Source organism: Anoplophora glabripennis, unplaced genomic scaffold (assembly GCF_000390285.2).
Source record: "Anoplophora glabripennis isolate ALB-LARVAE unplaced genomic scaffold, Agla_2.0 scaffold104, whole genome shotgun sequence".
Classification (NCBI taxonomy): Eukaryota; Metazoa; Arthropoda; class Insecta; order Coleoptera; family Cerambycidae; genus Anoplophora; species Anoplophora glabripennis.
In genome coordinates, this window is record NW_019416210.1 from 714,314 (window position 1) to 739,002 (window position 24,689).

General features: G+C 31.3%; 1 protein-coding gene across 2 annotated transcripts; it reads right to left on the reverse strand.

The window, feature by feature from the left end:
- LOC108904834 (endoplasmic reticulum metallopeptidase 1) lies at window positions 1–24,638 on the reverse strand. 2 transcript variants are annotated; one of them, XM_018707519.2, is made up of 11 exons: window positions 24,446–24,638; window positions 17,806–18,343; window positions 17,337–17,506; window positions 13,660–13,870; window positions 13,288–13,596; window positions 11,346–11,575; window positions 11,099–11,282; window positions 8,507–8,847; window positions 7,497–7,815; window positions 4,971–5,146; window positions 1–946 (listed from the first exon to the last, which is right to left on the reverse strand). In XM_018707519.2, exons 1-11 carry the CDS (start codon window positions 24,452–24,454, stop codon window positions 782–784), a joined length of 2,652 nt encoding a protein of 883 aa, XP_018563035.1. In that variant the 5' UTR covers window positions 24,455–24,638; the 3' UTR covers window positions 1–781. The 2 variants fall into 2 exon arrangements, with proteins under 2 accessions (XP_018563035.1, XP_018563036.1); XM_018707520.2 differs by lacking the exon at window positions 24,446–24,638 and adding an exon at window positions 21,925–22,008.
- Between the last annotated feature and the right edge of the window lie 51 nt (window positions 24,639–24,689).

The following is a 24,689-nucleotide window of genomic DNA, read 5'->3' on the forward strand; positions in this document are numbered from 1 at the left end:
CTTGGTACTATTACCAGTACCTCTTTCCATAAAAATATTTGTCACAATCGGTATAAGCTCGCCCGCAAAAATTCGCATTACCAATTGCAATAACCGAGTCACTATGCGCACGGTTGCGAATATATACGGTTTGAGCAGCCTGATCCAATTTAACTATTCATGCGAATTTATCCGTCTGGAGCAGTTTGAGCCCTATAAATTTTTAGCGAATATATACGTCTGGAGCAGTGAAAGGGTTAATGCCAATGAAGTTGAGTATTATGCCAAGCTGCTATGAATTCTGACAAAGGAACATTTGAAAATAATAACTCTCATTTTTGGTACATTATTTGGTTGCAAATTTACGACTGCGAATGATAAAAAGAATTTGTGTTCAATATACAGTGTTACAAAAAAAGTAGGTCAAGCAGTAGTTTTCAAGGTGTCAAAATTTAAAAACAAAAATCTTTTTTTTTAATGCCAGTATTATACAATATACAAAATTGGACACCCTTTATCTTGAAAAAAGGCTCCTAAATGAAAAATAGCATAAAGAAAGCCCCAATATTTTCCCCAAAGGTGCTGTGGCTCCACCTACTTTCTTTGTAACTCTGTAAGCAATGTTAGGCAAAAACTTCAAACACATTACTTTGAATGAACAAAAAAACTGTTTTCTGAGTCAACTGTTTTCTGACTTTTTAACGTTTGAAGAGAATCAGTTTGAATGTAAATCAGTACGAATTATGTAATTAGATATTCTTAATTTAAGAAACTCGTGAAGAATGTTGAACACCTATTTTTACTAGAGAATCCAAGATTCGTATGATGCTGTCCAAAATGTGACAGCGGTCCAGGAAGGAAATTGCCCTACTAATTTTTTTAAGTTGTGGGAAGCCTTACCTGGCCCGAAAAGGTAGTGTGAGGTGATGGCAAGGTCCATCACAGGACCAGAATGACTTCCAGGAATCTGACAAGAAGTTTATGTTTTACAACCTTATTCGCCAACATTGCTTTGAAAATTAAAATTTAGTTTAGGATTTTTTTTTAACAATAATTAAATATTATTTTCCTCTCAAACTTTATCATGACAAAGTTTGGGCAGTTGACCAGCTTGTTTTTTTTTTAGATTTTAACCTTCATTGAAAATTGCTATCAGGCTATTGTTAAGTCTTAACTCTTAGCAAATGATAGCAATTTTCAAATCTTAAAGAAACAAGCTGTTTCATTGTCTCGTCTTTATTATGATAATTGAGAAACTAATAATTTAATTATTGTTAAATAATTCTTAAACCAAATTTTAAAACATTCTTAAATCAAATGACAGGATGCTACAAGTTAATCCACTGATAACAATGTTGGTGAATATGGCTACTAATTAATCAACAACTACTTAAAGAACTCAACACAGACCAGACAGACTGAACAATAGGGAACTGCATGATGGCTGTTAAAAGATAAATTCGGCATCTACCATCTTGTTCATTTTAGTTATTACTAATTTAACCAAGGGCATAGATAATTGTTCTAATATCTTATCGGTCGGTAGCCGCATTGTTTAAGGCATCAGTACTTAAATCGATGTGTGCTAATCCTGATCGGGTTCGATTCCCGCGGCCGGTAGACCGTAGAATAGCTAAGCTTGTACAGAGGATTGGCACCCTCAGTGCAAGTATGGTAGGGTGGAAGAATGTTGGCTTGGGTCAATGTGAGAGATTGACACCGGTTGGCATTTGACCACCCCCGTAATTAATGAGGTTTTTCAGGTTTCCCTCATTCCTGCACTGAATGGTGGTTAGGGCCTACCAACATAAATCGTTTTTGGGCGCAAATGCGGCCTGCTTAATAATAATATGCCGCCTCCTCTCCCGCACAAGTCTTCGACTTCTGGGCTAATTCTCGTAGTTGGAATAAGGAGTAGAGATATTATTATTATTATTAATAAAAGCGAACATATTGGTAAACATCTGTTCACTCTCTAGATAAGCAAAAATTTCAGCTATTGTACATCGTCACTGTTTGGTACTATGTCATATTTTCCAGGATAGGTCCTGGCCTTATAAATTTTGTAATATTATTTTGCATTTGTTTACATGTATTAATTTCATTTAAAATTGAATATAATAAATAATTATTTACCTATATTCTTATCAACAAAAATTTAAATTATTAACAATTTTTTTTTTAATATGTAAATGCTAATATTAGGTATCCGTTAACTTTCAAAAGTTTCTGAAGGTCATTGAAATTAAAGTGTCTTAAACTAGTGCCTTAAAAATTTTCTCTTCAGTATTATGAAGATTTTTTTTTCTAATAAGCATAAATTAACAAAAAAAAAATAATTTACACCAGACGTAGTTAGTAACTATGCATTAGGCTGATTAAAAAAAAAATCGACTATTTTTTTTTCGAAATCCCCTCTGAAATAGATTCAGAGAGATGAGAAGAGATGCTTGTAAAAATCGGAAGTCTTAATATTAATATTTAGAGGTCGTGCATCGCGATTTTCTATTTTCCATTTAAATAACGTGGGAAAAATTATTTTTCAATTTCAGAACTTTATATCTTAAAAACCAATAGATGCATTTAAATGACCGAAACATATTCTTGTTCTACGTTCTACAAAAAATGTTCCTTATCATTTTTTGATAAACCTACTCATAGTAAAGAAATAATTTAAAAAAATTTCAAATACTATTTAATACAATGAAAAGGATTTTAATTGATTCTTCCCAGAAATGGTTGGTTTTTCAGTCATATTAATTTGAAAGACTTGATAAACTTATCAATTTTGACTTTTAAATGCCTTTTTTATAATATTTCATATCAGTTATCATTTCACCTGAAACTGGAGAAAAAAGTGTAATTATAACATAAAGGACCCTGCACAAAATATATGGAAAATGGTCTTTCGGTAAATCTTGCTGAAATTTTCAGGTAGATTTCAGCTTGCTGAACAAAAGTCTCGATGACACCAGGATCAAAAAACTTCACCCAAGGCCATTGTGCGGTTTGAAATATACGAAAAAAGGTATTTCGTTGTATCTTGCTAAACACAGGTCAACATTTGATCCACAATGAAACAAACACCCAAAGCGGTCTGGTCCTTATAGGGTTTTTGGGGTTGCTGATTATGATGAGTAGGTCAGTTAATCCTTTGAGTCATACATGATTCTACAGCACATTTTTATCTGAATTTTTTTACTCGGGGCTTTTCAGGGTCGCTGATCGCGAATATGAAGTTAGATTTTCATAGTTTCTAAATCCAAGATGGCGGATCCAATATGGCCGACGGTCAGTCATGCATTCTTCTACTCAATTTTTTTGTCTGAATTTTTTTACTCGTGGGTTTTCAGGGTCGCTTATCGCGAATATGAAGTTAGATTTTCATAGTTTCTAAATCCAAGATGGCGGATCTAATATGGCCGACGGTCACCTACCGTGACCTCAGAAACATATTTGTGAATATTCAAATTGACCTTGGCATGACCTTGAACGACCCCTCGGAGTCGCTGCGGGGTCAAGCGAACTACGGTTTCGTGATTAGGGACCTCGAAAACATACGTATGAATTTTTTCAGATTCTTTTGACGGTTATTTCTCTACTTGACCTTCAAATGACCTAGAATTGATCTTAAAATGCCTTGAAACTGATGTGATGGAGCTTAACTGGCCTACTCATCGTAATGAGCACCCCGAAAAACCCTATATAAGGACCAGACCACTTTGGGTGTTTCATTGTGGATCAAATGTTGACGTGTGTTTAGCAAGGTTCAACAAAATACCTTTTTTTACATTTCAAGCCACACAGTGGCCTTGGGTGAGGTTTTTTGATCTTGGTGTCATTGAGACTTTTGTTCAGCAAGCTGAAACCTACCTCTTTGCAAAATTTCAGCAAGATTTACCGAAAGACCATTTTCCATATATTTGGTGCGGGGTCCTTTAACTTTGAATTTGAATAACTTTTGTATGAGTATCAAAAAATATACAAAAATATGTTTCGGTCACTTAAATCCGCTTATTGGTTTTTAAGATATAAAGTTCTGAAATTGAAAAATAATTTTTCCCATGTTATTTAAATGGAAAATAGAAAATTGCAATGCGCGACCTCTAAATATTAATATTAAGAGTTCCGATTTTTACAGGCATCTCTTCTCAAATCCCTGAAACAATTTCAGAGGGAATTTTGAAAAAAAAATAGTCGATTTTTTTTAATCAGCCTACTAATACACCTATCAGAGATTAAATTTATGTAATATCGAATTTATTTTTTACGGGAAGTTGTACAAATTTCGTTTTTTTTTCAGTATTCAGAAAAACTTAATTTATATTAAAACTATAGAAATGAAAATGTACTAGAAATATTACATTTTATTTTTTTTTGTACATGTTTAAAAAATCTGTGAATGCTTATAATGTATTATTAAATTTCGTAGAAAAAATATGATTAATATAAGAAAAATAAGCTCTGAATATTAAACCTAAATTTATTGTATTGTAACACATCAATACAGTTTTATTTAGGATGTGAAATTGCTTAATCCAAACCTGTTAAAAGTAGGTTTAGGTTTTTATACACTTCACTGTGTACTGCTTCTCAACTGAGGTCTATGTGTGCAGTCTATCTGGTCTGTGCGTCCGCAGAATAATATAAAATTCAATAAAAAGCTTTGGGTAAAATGCTAAGACACATCAATTTTGTTCCTTGTTTGAGCTATGAAATCATCGATTATTTCTTTAAATGAAAAATCTTGGCCACTATTATATTATTTTTGAAAAAGCTTTCAACAAAATTTTGTTTTTCATCTTTAAAAATGAAGAATTTTATTTAGGTTATTTTTATTGATATTTTATGAAGTCTTTTTTTTAAATTATAACAAACTACTTCCTGAAAAAATTACCCCTAACCATATTAATTTAATGATATTAAAGAAATTACATTTAGAAAAAAAATTAACGTTAAATTCTTCGAATGGCAAAATTATATATAAATACCTTAAAATCCATGGAGAAAACCAGAGGCACGGGATTCATTCCATAGGCATAATAAATAAAATATGTATCTCTCCCTCTCCAAAGAGGCCCCGCTAGTGGTTTCTCAGATTTCAGACTCCAATTTTGTAATTTAAGTCCGGAAACAGGGGATATTATAACTCCTATATGTGTCGGACCTAAAACAGGATATTTTTACATACAGGGTGGGCCATTAGTGTGAAAAAGTAAATTAACTCCCTCGTTACTCATAATACAGAAAAAAGTTTATATCAAAATTATACAGAATCAAGAAAGCTAAACTACAAAATTAATTTGAAATATACAGGGCGATGAGTGAAAACGGAACATGCCAAATATTACATTTTTTAAATGGAACACCCTGTATATTTTTAAACATGTGGATTTATGAGAAAATTCTGTGGCAATATAAACAGTTTAACATTTTAGTGTGGGGTTGCCAAGTTATGTAGAAAATTCTTCGAATTTTGGAAAAAACGACCTCGAAAAAGTTATATTAACTTTCAACTACTAATACTTGGAACAAAATAATTAGACAGTGTTATAGACAAATGTTAGACAAAGGCTCCTATATTAACTAATATCGATATTTTAAACAGGGCAATTTTTATAATTCTATCATTTTTAGAAAGTTTAAACTTGATTTTCTAAAATTTTTCAAATGGAACACCCTGTATTTTATTGTTCTATTTTATTCACATATCGGTCCACTTCAACTTTTATTAAGCACGTTCTATATCTAAAATTGTTAGTTTTTAAAATATAGCAACATTTTTGCAAAAACTTAATTAAGGAATATTGACATAACTGTGTGCATAGAATACCATAAAATACGATGTAGATCACTTTTTTTAACTTGTTTATGCTTAATTCTAAAATATTAGCATTGTAAGAAATTTAAAATTCGATAAAATTCATATCAATGTGACAACGGCGCGGCGCGGTACTAAGGTGTTCAGCAACCACCAATACGCAATTCAGTTGGTATCTGGATTCGACTGTGTTGGATTGTTTCTTGCGTACCATTATTTCCTTTTCTTGAGGTGTTTTCCAGCGAGTGAGCGAAAATTGGAATCGAAGGTGTCGTGCTTGCATCAAAAATGGTGGTGGACATTTTGAGCATATGTTGTAGCTTGTTTTGTACATGTGCTTTTAAAAATTACTGAATTTTGCTTTTTGGCAAGTACCTAAATTATTTTTAATAAGTATGATTATTTGGACGACATGAATCTTTGTGTACCTTAATTATATATTTTTCAAATACATAATTTGATTAAAAGTCAAGTTCCTGTTTTAACAGATTCATAATTACTAAAATTCGAGCTAAAATTTAAGCACGACACTATCTTGGTACAATAAAATCGATACATTTTAATTTATTTATTTAAAAACCGAAAAACAATCATCTTGAAATTTATTAAATGTTTCACAATAATAGTTGTTTACATTTTTTCCGTAGGACAAGTCTGCCACGTGCATCAGCAGGTTAAGCACTGTTTGTTAGGGCAGAGTGAGACGCGGTGTAATTTTATAACTGTTGTATTGTATATAACCGTACAGGTAATGCAATTATAAATCAGTAACAGTAAACATTAAATACAAAACATCGGGGTCGAGAGCGTACAGCAGTGCGAACCTCGCGATGTCACATACAACGCTTGACAGGTGACAGCAACGTAGGCTCGATCTGGATATGGAACTAAGCGGGTGGGTTGTGTACAAAGCCCGATTTTCACACTAACACTGTTGTCACGTCGTGATGAAACTCCCCAATATTAATACTCGCTGTATTTTGAAAACTTTTTTGTTCATTTATGATTACTCTCTCTCATGCTGAATAAATGGCAGTCAAAATTCTTACACCCTGTATGTATGTACATACATATGTACAAAAAAAAAATAAAAAAGTTGATACATATGTACATATCTAATTGCATAGGTACAAACATTAGGTACATTGTATGGTATGTACAAGACGTTAATATGTAGAAGCTAGTTGAAAAAATCAGTAATTTTTTGCATGTGCACTAACCAAATGCTAGACTGTGTAGGTAAATAATATGTATGCGACAAACAAGCAGAGACTCGTCTTTGTTTTTGTTTCTGAGCACTTTGATAGTCATAAATATTGCAGTGCACGAAGAATCCGCCACACGGGTCAGCCGGGCACAGATAATTAGGGTTCTACTGTATAATGTGTATATTAAAATGTAAGTTTTTCGCATTTCAGGTAGCATTGGATTTTATAAGCTGCGTTATCAGATAAAAGAACGTAAAGTTAACACTTGTCCACAAAATTTAAAGTTTGCAGGTTGTTAATTGTTAAATCCGATACGTGAAATCGCCACATAACGGGTCATCCAGTGGGACCTAAACTTCTAATGTCATCTCTGTCATTATAAAGCCACTGTACTTACCTCGTCATACTACTTCCAAAAATAGTAGGAAAATTAGTATTTAACGCAATCTATTATTTAACAAACTTTTTAAATATCTAACGGACTGTACCTTCTATTTTTACAGTAATCCTCTCTCCATCTTCTATGCTCTTTCTCGACAGTACTTCCAGCTTTACAGGAACCTGAAGGTTAGGAGACGGTCCAGGGACCCAATGTGTCTTCCAGATCATCGTCAGTACCGGCACGAGATATGGTAATCCGCAATAGAGGTAATCCTCACAGTCTTTTTTAACGAGCTCAGCTTTCGTCATTTCGGGAACGTAACGATCGACGGTGTGCGGACTGTTTATGTCCATATCGGCGATCCAGTAGCCCGTGGATTCATTTGCTATGGCACCAGTGGCGTCGTGGAATGTTCTCCTTGTATGCTAAATAACCAATAATTTATGCTATTATACAGGGTATAACTTTAAGTGGGGGTCAGTATTTTAAGGGTAACAGTATGCGTTCCCCTCAATACGAATCTGAAATTCTTTCTTTTTTAATCAAATAAATAGTTATAATTAGTTTTTTAGAATGCACCTTAATACTTGTGTACGCCTCCACAGTAATATTCATGTATTACAAATACACAAATTGTTGGCAATGCGCAGTGCATGCGGAGGGAGATAGTGCAGGTCAACGGTGATGAAGTGAAGGGGGTCAGTTGTTGTTCTGCATTTGGAGACAGTACATTTAACTGCGAATTTGAATGTTTTTCATCGCTGGAATCCATTAACAGACTATTTATTTGTGTGTATTCTATTTATCATTATTGATTACTGCTTGAGTTTTTTGCTAGGTTACTTGTTAAGTACCGTTTGTGTGGAAAACACCCACTCAACAAAAGTAACTCGTGGCGTATGGTGCGGAATTGTGCATGCACTGCGACTAAAACGTGCCATTATTTGCAAGTTACACTAGCTTCTCCACGAAAATTACTAAAAAAAAGTTTAAAAAAAAACGACGGAATTTGAAAAAATAAACTTTGTATAATATGACCCCCACTCAAAGTTACGCCCTGTATAATAATTACATAGAGCGTATAATTAAAAATCTGTAATAAAAGATATATCTTACCGCTATCATAAAGCGTTGAGGTGCCAACGAATTCTGGTCACCGGAATAAGGAAATCCCAGTGGGGTTAAAATCAGTATGGCCAACGAGAGCAGGAACAGCCCCGTTAGTAGACTAAATATTCTCTCTACCTTCCTTATAAGCAGTATGAGAGGAACAACGAAAGTAAACAACATCGCGAAGAGAGAACTAACCATCACAGCTATGAGGTACTCGGCGTGGCTACCAGAGCCCGCTCTACCCATGATGGGTATGAACAGATATAGCGCCCCTATGATTAAATAGAAGCATTGCACAAAGGGCAGTCCCATCATGGAGATGTGCAGGAGCAACCATTTAGGATCTAAAAATTGTACAAATAAGGGATGCAAGAAAAAAGTAGGTTAAGCCGTTATTCGCAGATTTTTGTGAGAAAATGATAGGAGTGATAGGACCTTTCCTATGTCTTTCTTCTCTTAGGTAGCTCTTCTTCAAGCTGCAATATGTCACAGTTACAGTTTAAACAATTTTTTTTCTAATAATAACTCCATTGTTTTTCTTTCAGCTGAAATTTTTGCATAGACTTTTATTCTGTATCAGCATATTAGTTTTGTTCTGTTTTAATTTTGCTGTGAGATAAAATTTGAACTGAATTTCTTTAAAAAATAAATCAAACCACAATTTTTACTATTACCTAATCTGATAAAATAATTTTGTGTATTCCTGGCACGGATATTGTAATGTGCAGTTTATTTCGCATAGTGTTCCATTGTTCGACTTCTTGAAATCTCTCCCTGTCTCAGTTTCCAGCTGAGGCATATCAGTGCTTGTCATAGGCATATAAAAGGGAAAGTTGTTTTATTATTTTCCCATTCTCATTATTCTAAGTACAGTTAGTTAGAACTACAATGAGAAGAGAGAATATCTGAGACCTTGGTACCAGAATTGAAGTTTTAATAGAACTACTCATTACCAGAGAGAGGACAATTAGTGTCTTTAACCTTGAACATAGATATGTCATTCATAAACATAGATACATTATCCATGACGCAGTGGCGTGTCAGGTATGCATCGGAAATTTACGTGATAATTCACGAAAATTCCACGGTACATATATTTTTAAGCTTTATAAGATGTTTAGAAAATCAGGAATTGTATAACTACATATTTATTAAATAAAGTTCAGTTAAAAATAGTGTCGTTTTTTTAATTAGAAATTAGGAGTTAATGTAACGAATATCCTCAGGCGACGCACATGATGGAATAGTCCAATCCACGCTCCATTCATAACAGGGCTGCAGTTTGAATTCTGACCAATAGGAATTCAATAAACGCAACCGATGTCGACGGATGGACTAGAGATGGGCGCGAGTGTCATTTCATTTCTTTAGAACTAAATTAACTTAATTATTTTCTCCTTGTTTTACCAGTTCACATGATTTGCGGATTTTAAATAAAGGATACAAATTTTCACGAGGATAATACGATATATTTGTTACATAATATAATAATTATATTTTGCATAGTTTACACACAATGCATTTTTGAACGCGTACGCATCTTTACCCGAATTTGACCTAATCTTCGGGTTAGACACACATTGTCCGCCCTCTACTCATTACACCGACAAGTAATTAATGACTTCCTTTCTAGTGTTGGCATCTATCTCATTTTTCAGTACTTTTAGTACTTTTAGTGGTTTTACTGATTTTGTGTTACCTTGCTGTTACAATATTAAGTAGACTTTTTGCAGGGGCTGTTTTAATTTTTGGAACCCTCTAAAATGATACGCCTATGGAATTCCCCGCACGTCTTACATGTCTACATTTTGGTAACAAGTCATTGCCTACTATTTTGGCATTGGAGTATAAAAAGAAACTAAGTTTTAAAACTTGAAAAAGAAGTGTCTAAGTGAAAAAATAGAATAAGTCCTATCACTTTTGCTCAAAGAATTTATGGTTAACGGTTTAAATCACGTTTTTTTTTGACACCTAGTTACCAAGTTGGGTATGAGATTATATGTACAGGGTGATCCAAAAATAAGTAGCAATTGTAAAGAAAATATATTCTAATCTCTATGAGGCTCATATTTTCTATTTTAATTGTAAGTGAATAATTTTGACTATAGCCTATTTACAAATGCTTGAGAGATGAACGACCTTAGAAAAGGCAGTCTGTAGGCAGGTCAATATGCATAGTCATATCTAGTTCCAAAATTTCCCATTTAGTTAGGTTTATCGTACATTTCATATTTTTCATATGAAATGCAATAATCTGATTTTTACCACAGAAAAGTTTCATGTTTAATTTGTTTTTTATTTATTTTTGTAATCTCACGGCATAATACACCAAAAAAAAACATTCATGTCTCTGCATAAGGACGAATCCACCATAATCAAAGGTCATTCAACTGTCAAACATTTTTAAATGTCTTTAATTTAGTTTTTCCTGAAAGTATTAAAAAAATGTTCAAATCTAATACAACACAAACTAAAAATACTAGTATGTCTAATTAGCGCCCTCTAATGGCTTTAATCGAACTACTGTATGTAATAACTGGAATTACTTAAATTTATTGTAGAAATCGAAAATTTTCAGAATATATTACAAATTACCTCTCCATCTCCCAAAAAGCCTAGACTTTAGTATATTTCCTAGTGAAGCGAAAAATGCCCATATAAGTGCGATAAAACTAGACCGTATCCTAACTATAACACCTAATAATAGAACTACTGTCCATATGGTCTGATATGCGTCATAGTATAATTGAAACAGTGTCCAAGGTGATAATTCTAAGTCCTAAAAAAAGGGGTGAGATTTTTAATAAAAATACTTTAAAAGTAATGCAATTCGTTTGTTTACCTTATTATAATATTTGGCATGTAACAACACCGAGGCCATAGAAACCAACAGTGTAGGAATCACATATAAGAAATATATCCATAAAGGACGTGCATACCAACTCATGGTACGTCCCAAGCCATTCAAGAAGGATGCTATCACTACTGTTGATACAACAGATAATACCCAGGAAATAACCACTACAAACATACATCCTACCAGTTTTCTTATATATTGTCTTTTCTTTATGCCTACGGAAAAATGGAAGATTTACATATTTCTAGAAGCCTCTAAACAGAGTTAATTTTTAAATAAGATTATTTTTTTTTTTAATTTCCAGGATCTATATTTGATCTAAGTGGGAACCTGAAGAATTCCAGCTAATAAACTCAATTTTTGATAATTATCAGGGCAGAGAAATTCTAAGTTATACATTGTTATGCTTAAAAAAATACAAATGGTTAAAAAAAAATAAAAAATATTCAGTAGTGTACTAAATTTCGATCAATTGAAATTAGATTAACAAAAATTTTCCAATTTGCAAACATATTAATTTTTTTTATCAGTTTCCATTTTTCATTTCATTTATTAAATTTTTTGTCTTCCACATAAATATTTAATAAAGTATGATTATTTAAAAAGTTATACAGTGGCCATTATAAAATTTGCACCAAATAGACACTCAAAGGTCACTCAACTCTCGAATATTTTTAGGGTGTCTGAATTTAAACCAGGAAAATTTAAGAATCCACATAGAAAACAAAGAATAGTGACTATGCTATATTAACTTTTCGAAACCTTACCATTTTTAAGATACAGTGTTTTAATTTGTGAATTTTTAAATGCTGCTTGCAGACAGCATTGGCTTGGAAGAGGAAGTCCAATTATTTGGCCAGCAAGGTCTCCCGATATAAATCCTTGCGATTTTTGTGTCTGGGTTACTTAAACTCATTAATCTATTTTCAACCATTACAAATTTTGATCAGTTTTGGGCACAAATTCAACATACCTATAATGAGTTTACGAATCTTCATAGGAATTCGACAATCATTAGAGAAACAAATCACTATAAATTGAGAGTCATGCCCGCCATGTAGAGCATCTTTTATAAATTAAAGTTTTTTTGTTTTGTCAATCGTTATTTTGTAATAATTTTTGTCAGTTTGTGATATTATTTAATACATAACTCCAACTTTTTTATAGAATTTTGCTTTATCTATTTTCCAAAGCCAACTACTAAATATATTAGTAAAGAATTTTTAATTTTGTAATCATCGTGCAAAAAAAACACAAACATTTCAACTAGATTGTTCTCGCATACGATACAACCTTGCCACTCAAGACAAGAGTAGCTCTTCAATCTGGAAAACTTTGAAGTTTTCAATTTTGACATTAAAAATACCAAAAATTCGAAGATAAAAAAAAATTTAACCTCCCAAATATGACGCCTATGGTTACAATTAAAAGATCATTTTTATATCAAAAGACTGTCCATATAAGATTTAACACATAACTTAAGTTTGATCCTTTTCTATAAACAGCTATCTGGAAAATTAAAAAAAAAAACAATGCCAAAGGACCGTCCTCAAAGAGGCATTTTTGGATAAAACGATTTATGACGAATCGATAATCCCTAGAATTTGCTTCTTGAAATGATCAAGGTCAAGATCAATGTCAAGCATCGGATAGCCAGGGAGAAATCTTGACACTTTCGTATTTAACATTTTTCTCTAAAATGCTCTCCCGCCGAGTTATTCTGCCGTTCCGATATATTTAGGGATATAACAGATTTTTTGAAAATACAGGGCTTAAAAGCCTGTACCTGAAAAACAGTGAGGTTTCAAAATTTAAGTTTATGTAATAAATATAACTTATTTTTACTTCTTTTGTGGATTCCTAAATTTTCATGGTTAAAATCAGGTCAATAATGTGTTAAGTGAAATGATTAAATTAATATACTTACTATCAGTAACTTCAACATCCTTAACATTACCATAAATTGAATACAATGAAAATATCACAGATGATAAGTTAATAATATCGGCAATTAACATAGGCCAGCGAATAACGAACGCTCCCAAGAAATCGAAAAACACCAGATTTCCCGCTCTGTATTTCTCCACGTCTGACAACTGGTGGCCTTGCGCCATGCCCCTGGCTAGAGCCAATATATTATCCCCCGTTCTCTGAAGCGTACCGAGGGGGATTTGTTCTATCGAGTCGAATTTTGTATGGTAAACGTAGCCGTTGGCGGACCAAGCAAAATCCAATCCTGTCAACACAAATTGAAGAAAATAAAAGACAACGAAGTATTTAGGTAACCTTTTTCACCTACCGGAAACATTACCAAAATCCCTAAATATGCGATAGTCGGTGTCGCCGGGTATGACTCCACTCTGAAAAATCTCTTGAGCTAATGATGATGCATAGGGATAAGGCACTTCTTCCGAATAAGTTTCCAGTATCCAGGGGTGATTGGGACCAGCTTGGAACAGAACTTCTCTGCCTCCGGCTCCACATGCTTCCAGATTGATGAAGGCTCTAACCTTTAAATTTGTTGATTTGTAACGTTTCACAGAGCTACACAGGTCGTAAGTATATGTGAGGTGCTACACCTGTGAATAGTCACTGCTAGTCAATGTTTAAGCCTTCAAACTGTCAAGCAAACAGAGAATGACCTGCTTATCACCATTAGATGAAACAATTGTTTGACAGCTTGGCCATTTGAACGCCTAGACATTTAATACCAGTGACTACTCACAGATGTAGCATTGTTAAATCTCACCTATACTCACTCCATATCTGTAATTAATACACTGAAAGTAGCTAGATCATTGTCCCACCCCACCTATGACATACTAATGAGAACTATCTGCTGTTTACTAGATTGACTAGATTTTGTGGTTATAATTCAATGCTGCTTGTGGGATTAGTTGTTTCCCGCAAAATCATCAGTTTCAAAATATACAGAATATGGCACAGAGCAGCTACAGTTGGACCGGCGATTCTTTACGTTCATGCACAGGTAGTTAAGACAAATGATTAATAATAATCAATTAACGTGGAGTAGCTAATAGAAAAAGACAAGCAATCACCATCATGTATTGTGCTGTTAATGAAAATTCCGACAGTGGTTATTCATTGTGCATGATGAATGAAAAAGAGACAGACATATCGTCATTTATGGTGCAATTAAATTGCAGATATGTATTTGATTAGCGTCGCTTCCTGCAACTTTTGCTACCATCCGTCACCTGTCAACGTGTCAGATTAGTATTTTGTGCAGTAGTTGGTGGATTATTGTGCGTTATCTCAAAGCTCAAAATGTACATTTCTTACCTATGTTTGTCAAACTGTTACAACAAATCAGCCACTTGAAAATCATTTTCTGACTATCACGTACATATCAAAAGAACGGTAATAATTGAGGTTATGCCCATTATGTCAAAGACTCTTTATTAATTTATTTTTCAATACAATTTTAAAGTGTTATGATGCAAAAAATTACAATACAAATTTTCATTATACAAATGTTAATAATTATTAGTTCTTAAAGGAACGGTAATGCATAAACACATTTACTCATTTGAACTCGTTTCTTAATATTAGTTCATACAATTACGTTTAATGACTGTATGTAAAGAATCGCCGGCCCAAATGTATTAATTTTAGATACCAATGTATTAGGTACGACTTAGCCAAACTTACCTTTGTCTAAAAGTTGACATTAGGAAAAATATTTAAAAATGTCGAGGAAAAAAATCTTTGTTTAAAATACACATAATTAGTGCCCCCTAGTAGCTGCATTCACATACAAAAATGCAAAGTAAGAATTGTGATTTTAATACTCTGTACCTCTCTTGATATCAACTTTTGCTAAATTAGAGTATAAATCGTGTATAAAAAAATTGTTAAAAAAAATTGGTTTAAGACCAGTGTTTCCATCTCCTAATAAATTTATTTATCAATTGAATCTATATCTGTATCTTAAAAAACATATTCATAAGAAACTAATAGACAGATTTAATTACAAATAAATTTATTTGGCAATGAGGTGTTTTCCAACTTTTTAACTACATTATAAAATGAAAATAGGTTAAAAAATATGAAACCCGTATTTCCTCTTTTTTCATTTTAACCTCATTTAAATCCTAAAAATAAATTAAAACATGTAATTTAGTATTTTAGGTGTATAAAATTACTTTTACATATATGTTTTGCATACGAAAAATCGTCTAATTTGTGACAAATCGTTAAATCTGGCAATGATGGTTTCCTCTCAATTCGTTCAATGGGGTATGTACCACCTTTTCAGATATCAACAAAAAAACTTGATTTGCATTTTTTACCTTTGCAAAAAATCATTGGCAATTAAAAATAAGGTAAAAATAATTTGGCAGACAGCTGACACATGTTAATTGTACCATCTTTAATATGAAGTACTGGGAGTACTTACTTTTAAATAATGTCCTAATGTACTTTAAAACTTTTCTAAGGACATACGAATGTACTTCTTTAAAAAAAAAGAGAAAGCTTTTTATTTTTTTTACTGGTTTTAAACAAATACCTTGATATATTGTTCTCAGTTCAATTCTTTTCGCACTTTTAAATATTGACCCACTCTGTGTTCAGATAATATGATATAACATTCGACTGTACCCAATACTTTTATTTCTAATTGCAAACGTTAGACAGGGCTGCCGACTATACTAATATCGTTAGTCGGCATCTCTATCTATTCATATTGCACTCCGTGCAAAGTTACAGGTGATGTTTACTGTTTAAGGTAGTTCTTTCGAATAAAATCTAGACTTAAGACACGTAGGCAAATTTTTAGTTCAATAGTTAACGCAGTTCTGAATAACATATTTCAATTTTAAATCAATAGACCATTTCATTTTTTAGAAATTAATTTTCTATGTTTAAAGACTTAACACGTGGGAGATATTTCTCATAAACCACTTTTACCATTTATGCACAAATTTTTTTATGCGTAGATTTTTATTTTTTTGGTACAAAAAAATTATGATTTGTTAGTTTAGTATAATAATATATAAATTGTTTAGTTATTTTATGTATTTATTTTCAATGGAAATAAGATAGTTTTGTCCAATAAAAAGATATATTTTGCGTTTATAAAATATTTTTGCATTCATGTTTTATTTCTCTAAATTTTGTACTTTTTTTTCTGAAAAAAGATATGGTCACCATAAGTATATCACAAGTTGATAACAGTAGTGGATGCTTTCAATAAAATTTTTTAAAATCAAATAAAAATTTATATAAGGATTAGCGAAACTGCGAAAGTTTCATTATGAAATAGTATTCAGTGATGAGACTACACATTTTTTTGATCAAACACCTTATTATCAAAGCGACTGCAGCAGCTTCTAGTGGAAGACACAGAATTGTTGGATTTATAGAATCCTACCTAAAAAAACTAGTGCAGAAATCACTAACAGTTGTCACCCCACCAGTGTGCCAAAAGACATTTACTAATTTTCCTAAATTTTCAAAATCAAAATAAGAAAAAAAATAACTAATTTAATTTGACTAATTCCTTTACTAAAATCATTAAAACAATATAAATTTTTAACAAATGAACATTTGTAGGAAACTGCTCCTTTGGAAAAACCCACTTCTAATAGCAATGGCTTAACGCAACTGGCGGACCGCGGTCCAGGTCCGGACCGCGGAAGGTAAAATACTGGACCGCCAAAAATTTTTTGAAAGTATAAATTACTCAAATAAATTATTTAAAAAATGTTTTTTACGTTTAAGTGCCAATCTTATCATTTTTTCTAGTATTTTACAATTGTGTGAGTGTTTTGAGTTCTTAATTAGTAAGCAGATTAAATTTGAATCCAAATTAAAATAAAAAAATAAGAAATATGAATTTTTTTCTGGACCTTGTTAAAGAATTTCAAAAGTATCCGGACCCCATTTAAAATTACTTGCCGACCCCTGGCTTAACATTTACGAATGGTATAATTTATGGTACCTGCTAGTTACCTCTTTAGCCCATTTATGTTGTGTAATGAAACCATGGGATGCTGGCATAAAATTCTCTTCACCTCCATTGAATAAAAATATTATGTTGTGCCGGAGGATTTTTTCGGATTTTGATATTACTCTTAATATTTCCAACATTACAGCGCAACTAGCTCCATCATCGCTTGCACCTAAACATGGTGAAACATAAATTATGTAAATTCTACACAACTATTTTAGAGTAATTTTATAGGCAGATAAAGTCAGTAAGATTGACTGTATACAAAACAAATAATTTTTTGTTATTTTAAATATTTTTCAAAGATAAATACATATAAAGGATAAAATATAATACTTTTATTAGATGAGACAATTAAGATCCCATTAACAAAGATAATAACTTTTATTCCTAACCAGATTAAATAAAAATTTAGAGTTTTATTGCTCATATCAACAGATAAGAAATGTAAACATTATCTTAATTCTATACCTGGGCTGTCTACTACAGAGTCGAAGTGGCAGTTTATTAACAAACTGTGTGGAGAATCTATTTCTGAACCCACTTTCACCACGACATTTTGAACGTCCTGATAGACGTTGGTCATTCCATCCAAAAATTCTAAATTGAAAGCACCCGAGGCCTTTTGAATGTCTAGCTGTATCTTGTGTTTTTTGTTCGCATCTTTCATAATACTGTCAATCTCTTTCTGTAAAATTTCCACTGCCAATACTTCATTTTCATAACTTCCCGCCGTACGAGGTCCCATTTTTGTTAGGTTTTTCAATATGTTATAAGCCCTTTCAGCTATAAATCTTTCAGGATATTTCGTTTCATCTTCTAGTTTATAACCTGAAGGCAGCTGTTTCTCTATAATTATAACTAGAGAAAACACAACTAACATTAGAACAAATATTCCAATAAAGTATATAGGGGTTAGCGGTCGATGAAATTTTGATTTTTCATATTTGTTATCGTTATATTCCCCAGATGCAGTTTTGCTGTAAAATCGGTTCCTTAAGAATGTATTCTGAAAATGAACAGAAGATCATTTTCCGAAATATACATGGTTTTAATGATAAGTTTTGCCAAACTTTAATGACGTATTCTACCGTTGAAAATAATCAAGTTATGCCCTATAAAAATTTTTGATAGGACGTTTCCCTACGGAGAAACAGGATGTTAAATGTATCAAATATTTATATTATTTTTTCTTCACTGGCATAAACAATTGAGTGAAAAATTTGGGTGATGACATTTTTTAATAGGAACTATTTTTTCATGGATAACTTATTCCAAAATACACTCCAGTAACGTAGTTATTGGAGTAAGGGATCTTTTTTGAAAAAAAAATCGTACGCCAGCATGCATTGCATCCCAAAGACAGCATTTTGAACATTTCTTGCGATGTTATTGTATAGTGTTTTGAAAAATATTAGGTATTGAATTTATTGTTACACATTTAGCAATCAATAGAAAATGATAAATAGCAACGTAGGTACTTAAGTATCTTCTTATTTGATTTCCCAATTACCTAAAGACCAGTAAATTTTGCGAATACTTTACGAGAATACTTTATTGCTACAAATTGATTGTACATTTTAAAAACATTTAAAATTATTTAAAAAACCAGTTGCGTACGATTTTTTTTTCAAAGAAGGTCCCCTACTCTCCCAATAACTACGCCACTGGAGTGTATTTTGGAATAAGTTATCCATAAAAAAATAGTTCCTATTAAAAAAATGTCATTCCCCAAATTTTATCACTAAATATTTCTTGCCAGTGAAGTTACAGTAAAAATCATATAAATAGTTGAAACTTTTAACACCCTGTAACTCCGTATTATTTTGATTGGTAGAATACGCCATTAAAGTTTGGCAAAATTTATCATTAACACCCTGTATAGAACAAAAATCGTGTATAGAAGAAACTGTTAAAAAAATAAAAATATTTATAACAATGCATTAATTATAGATTCCATAGGAAATATTTTGTACGATTTTATACAATGCATTATTATTAAAATATCTACCATTTCCCGTTTAATTAAAGATACTTGTTCAAAAAAATTGACAACACTGGCATGCCATTGATAAGAAAATTCATTTGGGGCAGTTAATTGTGCCTAGTAAGATTATAGTCATTTCTACTGTTACTGATAATTACCACAGTTCTTTCTTGCTATAACCGATACAGATAACAAAGTGTGCTATGACTAAGTGTAAGAAATTTTAATGATTCATTTTTACTTCACTTACAAATATATGTTACTCCATATATAGGTATCTCAAGTTTTATTTACTATTATCATGATATATTTTATATATTTTACAATTAATTTATTAATTAATTAATATTTTTCCATTGAAAATGAAAGAACAGGATATTTGTTAAGAGTACATGTTTCGAAAAAAAAATATGTTTTTAATAAATTTTGTTTAACTGCAAACAAGATATAATGATTAAAAATACATTACATTTATCTAGGTACGTACATTTGTGCAAATGCTTTAAATAATATTTATATGTGAAAGACACATGACCTGTTGTTGACAACTCAGATAGTAGGTACTATATTCCTTACTTATACCAAATCTATTTTTAAACAGCAAATTGTCCACGAGCATTTGTAAATTTGTGGAATCTGAAAATTAATTGGGAAATTATACGTTTTATCCAACATTAAGTCTGTAGGCTATAAAATTGGTTAGGCCTTCATATATAACAAAAATAACACAAAATTTTCCTTAAAGCAGATCTTTGTTGCTTACAACATAGACATTACGAAAACATATTAGTTTGTTTATTTGTATGATTTTAACAATGTAATCATATAATTATATTTTTAACAGCTCCTTAACAGAATGACAATACTATTTTGTATTTTAGGTTTTTAAAAGTTTTTACTTTATACCCTCATAAAATTTCTGATATTTACTTAAAAGATAATCCTATGGTTGTAAAAACAGTTATGAAGCATAGATAGTAAAAAAAAAATCAAATCAAGAAAATTTGTAGTGTGCAGAAAATATATACAGGGTGAAACGGGACAGCTGCGCCAAACACTAGGAACGGATTCTACACGTCGAAATAATAATATTGTTATGCGATTTTCACTTGTTTTCAAGCTATGACATACATTTCAATAAAAAAGTTAATTTATTCATATTCTATTAATCACAACGTTCTTTGATTAATTGTTCAAAAACACCACTATTGACCTCTAAACACCTTCTGCTTCCTCTACAAACGGAATCTGTAGCACTCCTGATTGCTGCATGTCTTTCTTAATAAAGTGTTGCAATATTGAAGTTACGTCAAATTAGTGCCTCCCAAGTGTTCACTCTAACTTTGTATACTTCATTCTTAAACCAGACCCATAAACAGTAGTCCAGTGCTGTGAGGTCTTGAGATCTTGAAGGCCGATTAATAGGACAACCACAGCCAATTCAACACCCTGGAAACCTCTCATCGTTCAAATGTAGTTTGACTGGACAAGCGAAATGTGTAGGAGCTCCATCGTGCTGGTAGTATATTCACATTCTCATGTTTATAGGAACATCCTCTAGTAGTACTTGTAATTTATTTTGTAAAAAATTTAAGCAATGGTCTCCTGCGAGTTGATTCTCCAAAATGAAAGGGCCCATAAAATAACTATCGACCATACCACACCACACATTTACCGAAAACCTATGCTGAAAATTACTTTCCAGTGTTGCGTGAGGATTTACATGTCACCAATATGAGAGTTTTGAGTATTTTAGGTATACCATCACATGTGAATCTTGCTTTATCCGTAAAAATATACAACAAGACGATTATTATTGATCCATCAACAAAACACAATACGCTTAGCATAATCTTCCGGTTGTAGGTGTTTTTATTACTCTTTTTTGTGGAATGCCCAATTGAGCAGCATTTCTTCGTGAGCATCATCTTCTAATAGACCTACAATATTTTCTAAAACGTGTCAATGAGCTCGTTCAGATGTCGTACTAGCACTGAGAAGCTTTCTGGTTTCACAGTTTGTTGAAAACTCTGATAAATACATTTTTATTAGCACATCTATGATGTGAAAACCATTGACAATATTCTTCAACAGCAGTAGTAGCATTGCCATTACAAAAATCATAAACAAACACCATATTTGCATACGCTAAATTCAAATAAGTTCTTGGCATTTGGTAACACTTTGATAGTACTAATGTGTCACCAAATAATGTTAAACTATTGCAAAAAAAATGATACTGACAAATATCCTACTTTTGAACTTTGGAACATGACATACTCTGATTTCAAATTCTTAAAATTTGTAATTACGTTATAACTTGAAAACAAATGAAAATTGCATATCAACATTTGAGTTTTGTCTTATTAGAAGTAGAATTCATTCCTGGAGTTTGGTGTAATTCTTCCAAGTATATATAACATTTCGCAATGCCATAACATATCCACATTAATGCTGTTGATTATATCTAAATATACATACATCTTGTATATTAATTTAAGTATTCTAAATTGATAATTAAGCCCTCTAGAAATTTATTCTAAATTGCGTAACTCTCATTCAACTATGGTTCAGCAATTGATTTTGTAGCATATATACTTTACCCAATGCACAAATTATCTATGTTCAAGGATCAATTTCGATGGGATTATTAATAATTTTTTATCATAAGCACACACTTAGTGATGGTAACGTATTGCTAAATATTTTGTTAATAGTTAGTAGCCTATAATAAAAATCAATATTTTTATTGGCCAATGAGTTTTAAGTTACAAATGTTTACAGTCTGTTTATTCCCAGATTGACAAATATTTACACATATGTTAAAGTTTTTACATAGAATGATTCATAATTAATACCATAAATAATTTAATTTCACTTATTTTCCAAGTGTCCTACAATTACTGCTTATTAATGTTCATTATTTGGAACCATACGTGAGTAATCGTGTTTTCAACCAACTTTTCATTGATAAGAATAAATATACGTACTTAGTAAATATGTAAAGTAGATTAATGATTGTTCTGTGTATATAATAATAATAATCATAAAAATTTCAGAAAGAATTTAGAATAGTTAAATAAAATCTGTATTAAACATTTAATAATAATGCTTTTTCCAAATTAGCACGAGTCTATCATATATCTTACCACATTTAATAATTCATATCTATTTTTGACTAACCATATAAGAAAGTTCTATGTCTAAGATCCTATTCCAAAAATTTGAGGAAATTTACAAAACACCTGTAGCATCAACAAATATACTGTTTTTATTGGTATCTACCATCTGATATCTTGTGCAAACATTAACTTCCTTTGCACATACCAGTAGTATGTTTTTACTCATGCGGATACAAGTTCAGCTTGCAACTTTAATAAAATATACTTATTATGGAAATTTGTTTTTATATCTTAAGAAAGTGATTATTAAAGCTGGCGCTTATGTTTCACTTCAAATTTGAATTGTGTATAAATAAACAATTACCTATTTAAAAAATAAAACAAAAATAATGCAAAGGAATTTTGGCACCTGATGAGCTTATGTAAAAATAAATGTTGCATCCAATTTTAATTGTCATTAGAAATGCATTGGCATAATTTGCAGTCTATAATTAAAATAATAACACCTGTTCCATCGCTTAATTATTAATTAGAATCAGGTAAAATAATATTCCCATCTACGATTCATTTATTAAACTAATTTGAGTCCAGTGAATGACAATCTGTGTAAAGTATTTTATTACTAAAGCTAATAATAGAAGTACTTAAAGGTCTTGGTCTGACCCAATAATAATGTATGATGTATGACGTAAATAACTAATCTGAAGAATAGTTTTTTAACCATTATTCGTCACAAGGTCTATTTATTATTTACTACGCTAAATAATGTGTAACTGTTGAGTAATTATAATCTACAAATTATGAAAATTATTAAAAACACAATATTAGAAACAGAATCATGAAATTTTGTTTAACTTCTAATTCTACATTTAAGTTGATAAAACAATATACATAGGTACTTCCAAGACTAACTCTGCAAATTTTTCCAAATAAAATTTTTTCAGAGAATAAACATAATTCATATTTTTTTGGCTCATTTAACAATAGCTACCATTAATATAATTTCATTATGACCCTTAATTGAAAGTTTTACCTTATCTGATAAGAATGACACCTATTGTTGTTTATGTTCATAATATAATTCTAAAAATACAGTGTTATACTCTAGTTCAAATGTGGGTTCTAATTCCACAGTAAATTGGTACCAGGAATGTTTGTGTATGTCAAAGGGCATTATAATATGAACCTTAAAGCTGTGATATTCGGAACACATACTCGTGACACCAATCCTCTCAACGGAAAAGAGTAGCATCCTTTTCATGTTTTGATTGAAATAATTACTTCTTGATTGTAGATAAAATAAACCACTCAATACTCAATTAACATCTACCAAAACAAATTTTCAGAAACTAAAACAACTTTAATAATTTTGCATTCCATAAATGATTATAATAATATACCCTGTTTAAATGGTAAATACACATTTTTAAGTATAGTAAACTCATATATAAAGCACCCTGAAACCACTAGCTGTTCATATATAACGGTGTTTAATTATTCCTATACGTAAATGTCGATAGAAACCACTTAAAATTAATTAAGCGCTCTTAGCAAAATTACAAAGCTGTTACAACAGATAATAAGAAACTAAATAATAAGTATTAAGCTGATTCGTTTCATCCCCAAATAATATTTCCATTCAGTTAAAAACAAAACACAAGTCATTGTATGAATAAGCATTGTTTTTGTTATGTTACAAATATATCAATTTCATGTATGTTTGAATGATAGGTACCAATTTATAATGTTACTTTGTCAATACATAAAGCCTTATTCGTAGATATTTCATCAGATAATAAGTCTAGTTTAGTTATGTATATTATCTTCTGATGAATACAATAGGTACACTAGATAAAACAAGGGGACAAAGGCAATACAATAAAACATAACCTTGAGTTTTGAACTGAATATGACAATATACCTACATTATCTGTAATATTTACCTGTATAAAAACGGGAAATGGTAACAAATTAAAATGATCTAAATATTAATTGGACTCACCTTCGACATTGCTGGGATTTAAATTAAAATTATCAGTATTAAAAATTCACTATATGGCTAGGATACCTTCCCCTGATTACACAAAAACAATTCCATTTTAATATTGGTTTCTTCCTCTTTGAATTCGGCCAAATTTTACTTATTCTATTTCTAAATAAAAATATGAGTTGCGCACCACGCAACTTATAATGGATTTCTGTGTTTGTTATCTGATTCTAATACTGCATACAAGGATGAAACATGC

Excerpts from the sequence above, each read along its gene's own strand:
- LOC108904834 (XM_018707519.2), bottom strand. Across the intron at positions 11,283-11,345 it reads ATGCCAAATATTATAATAAG|GACTTAGAATTATCACCTTG; the intron begins GTAAACAAACGA and ends CCCTTTTTTTAG. Across the intron at positions 7,816-8,506 it reads CTCAACGCTTTATGATAGCG|CATACAAGGAGAACATTCCA; the intron begins GTAAGATATATC and ends TTGGTTATTTAG.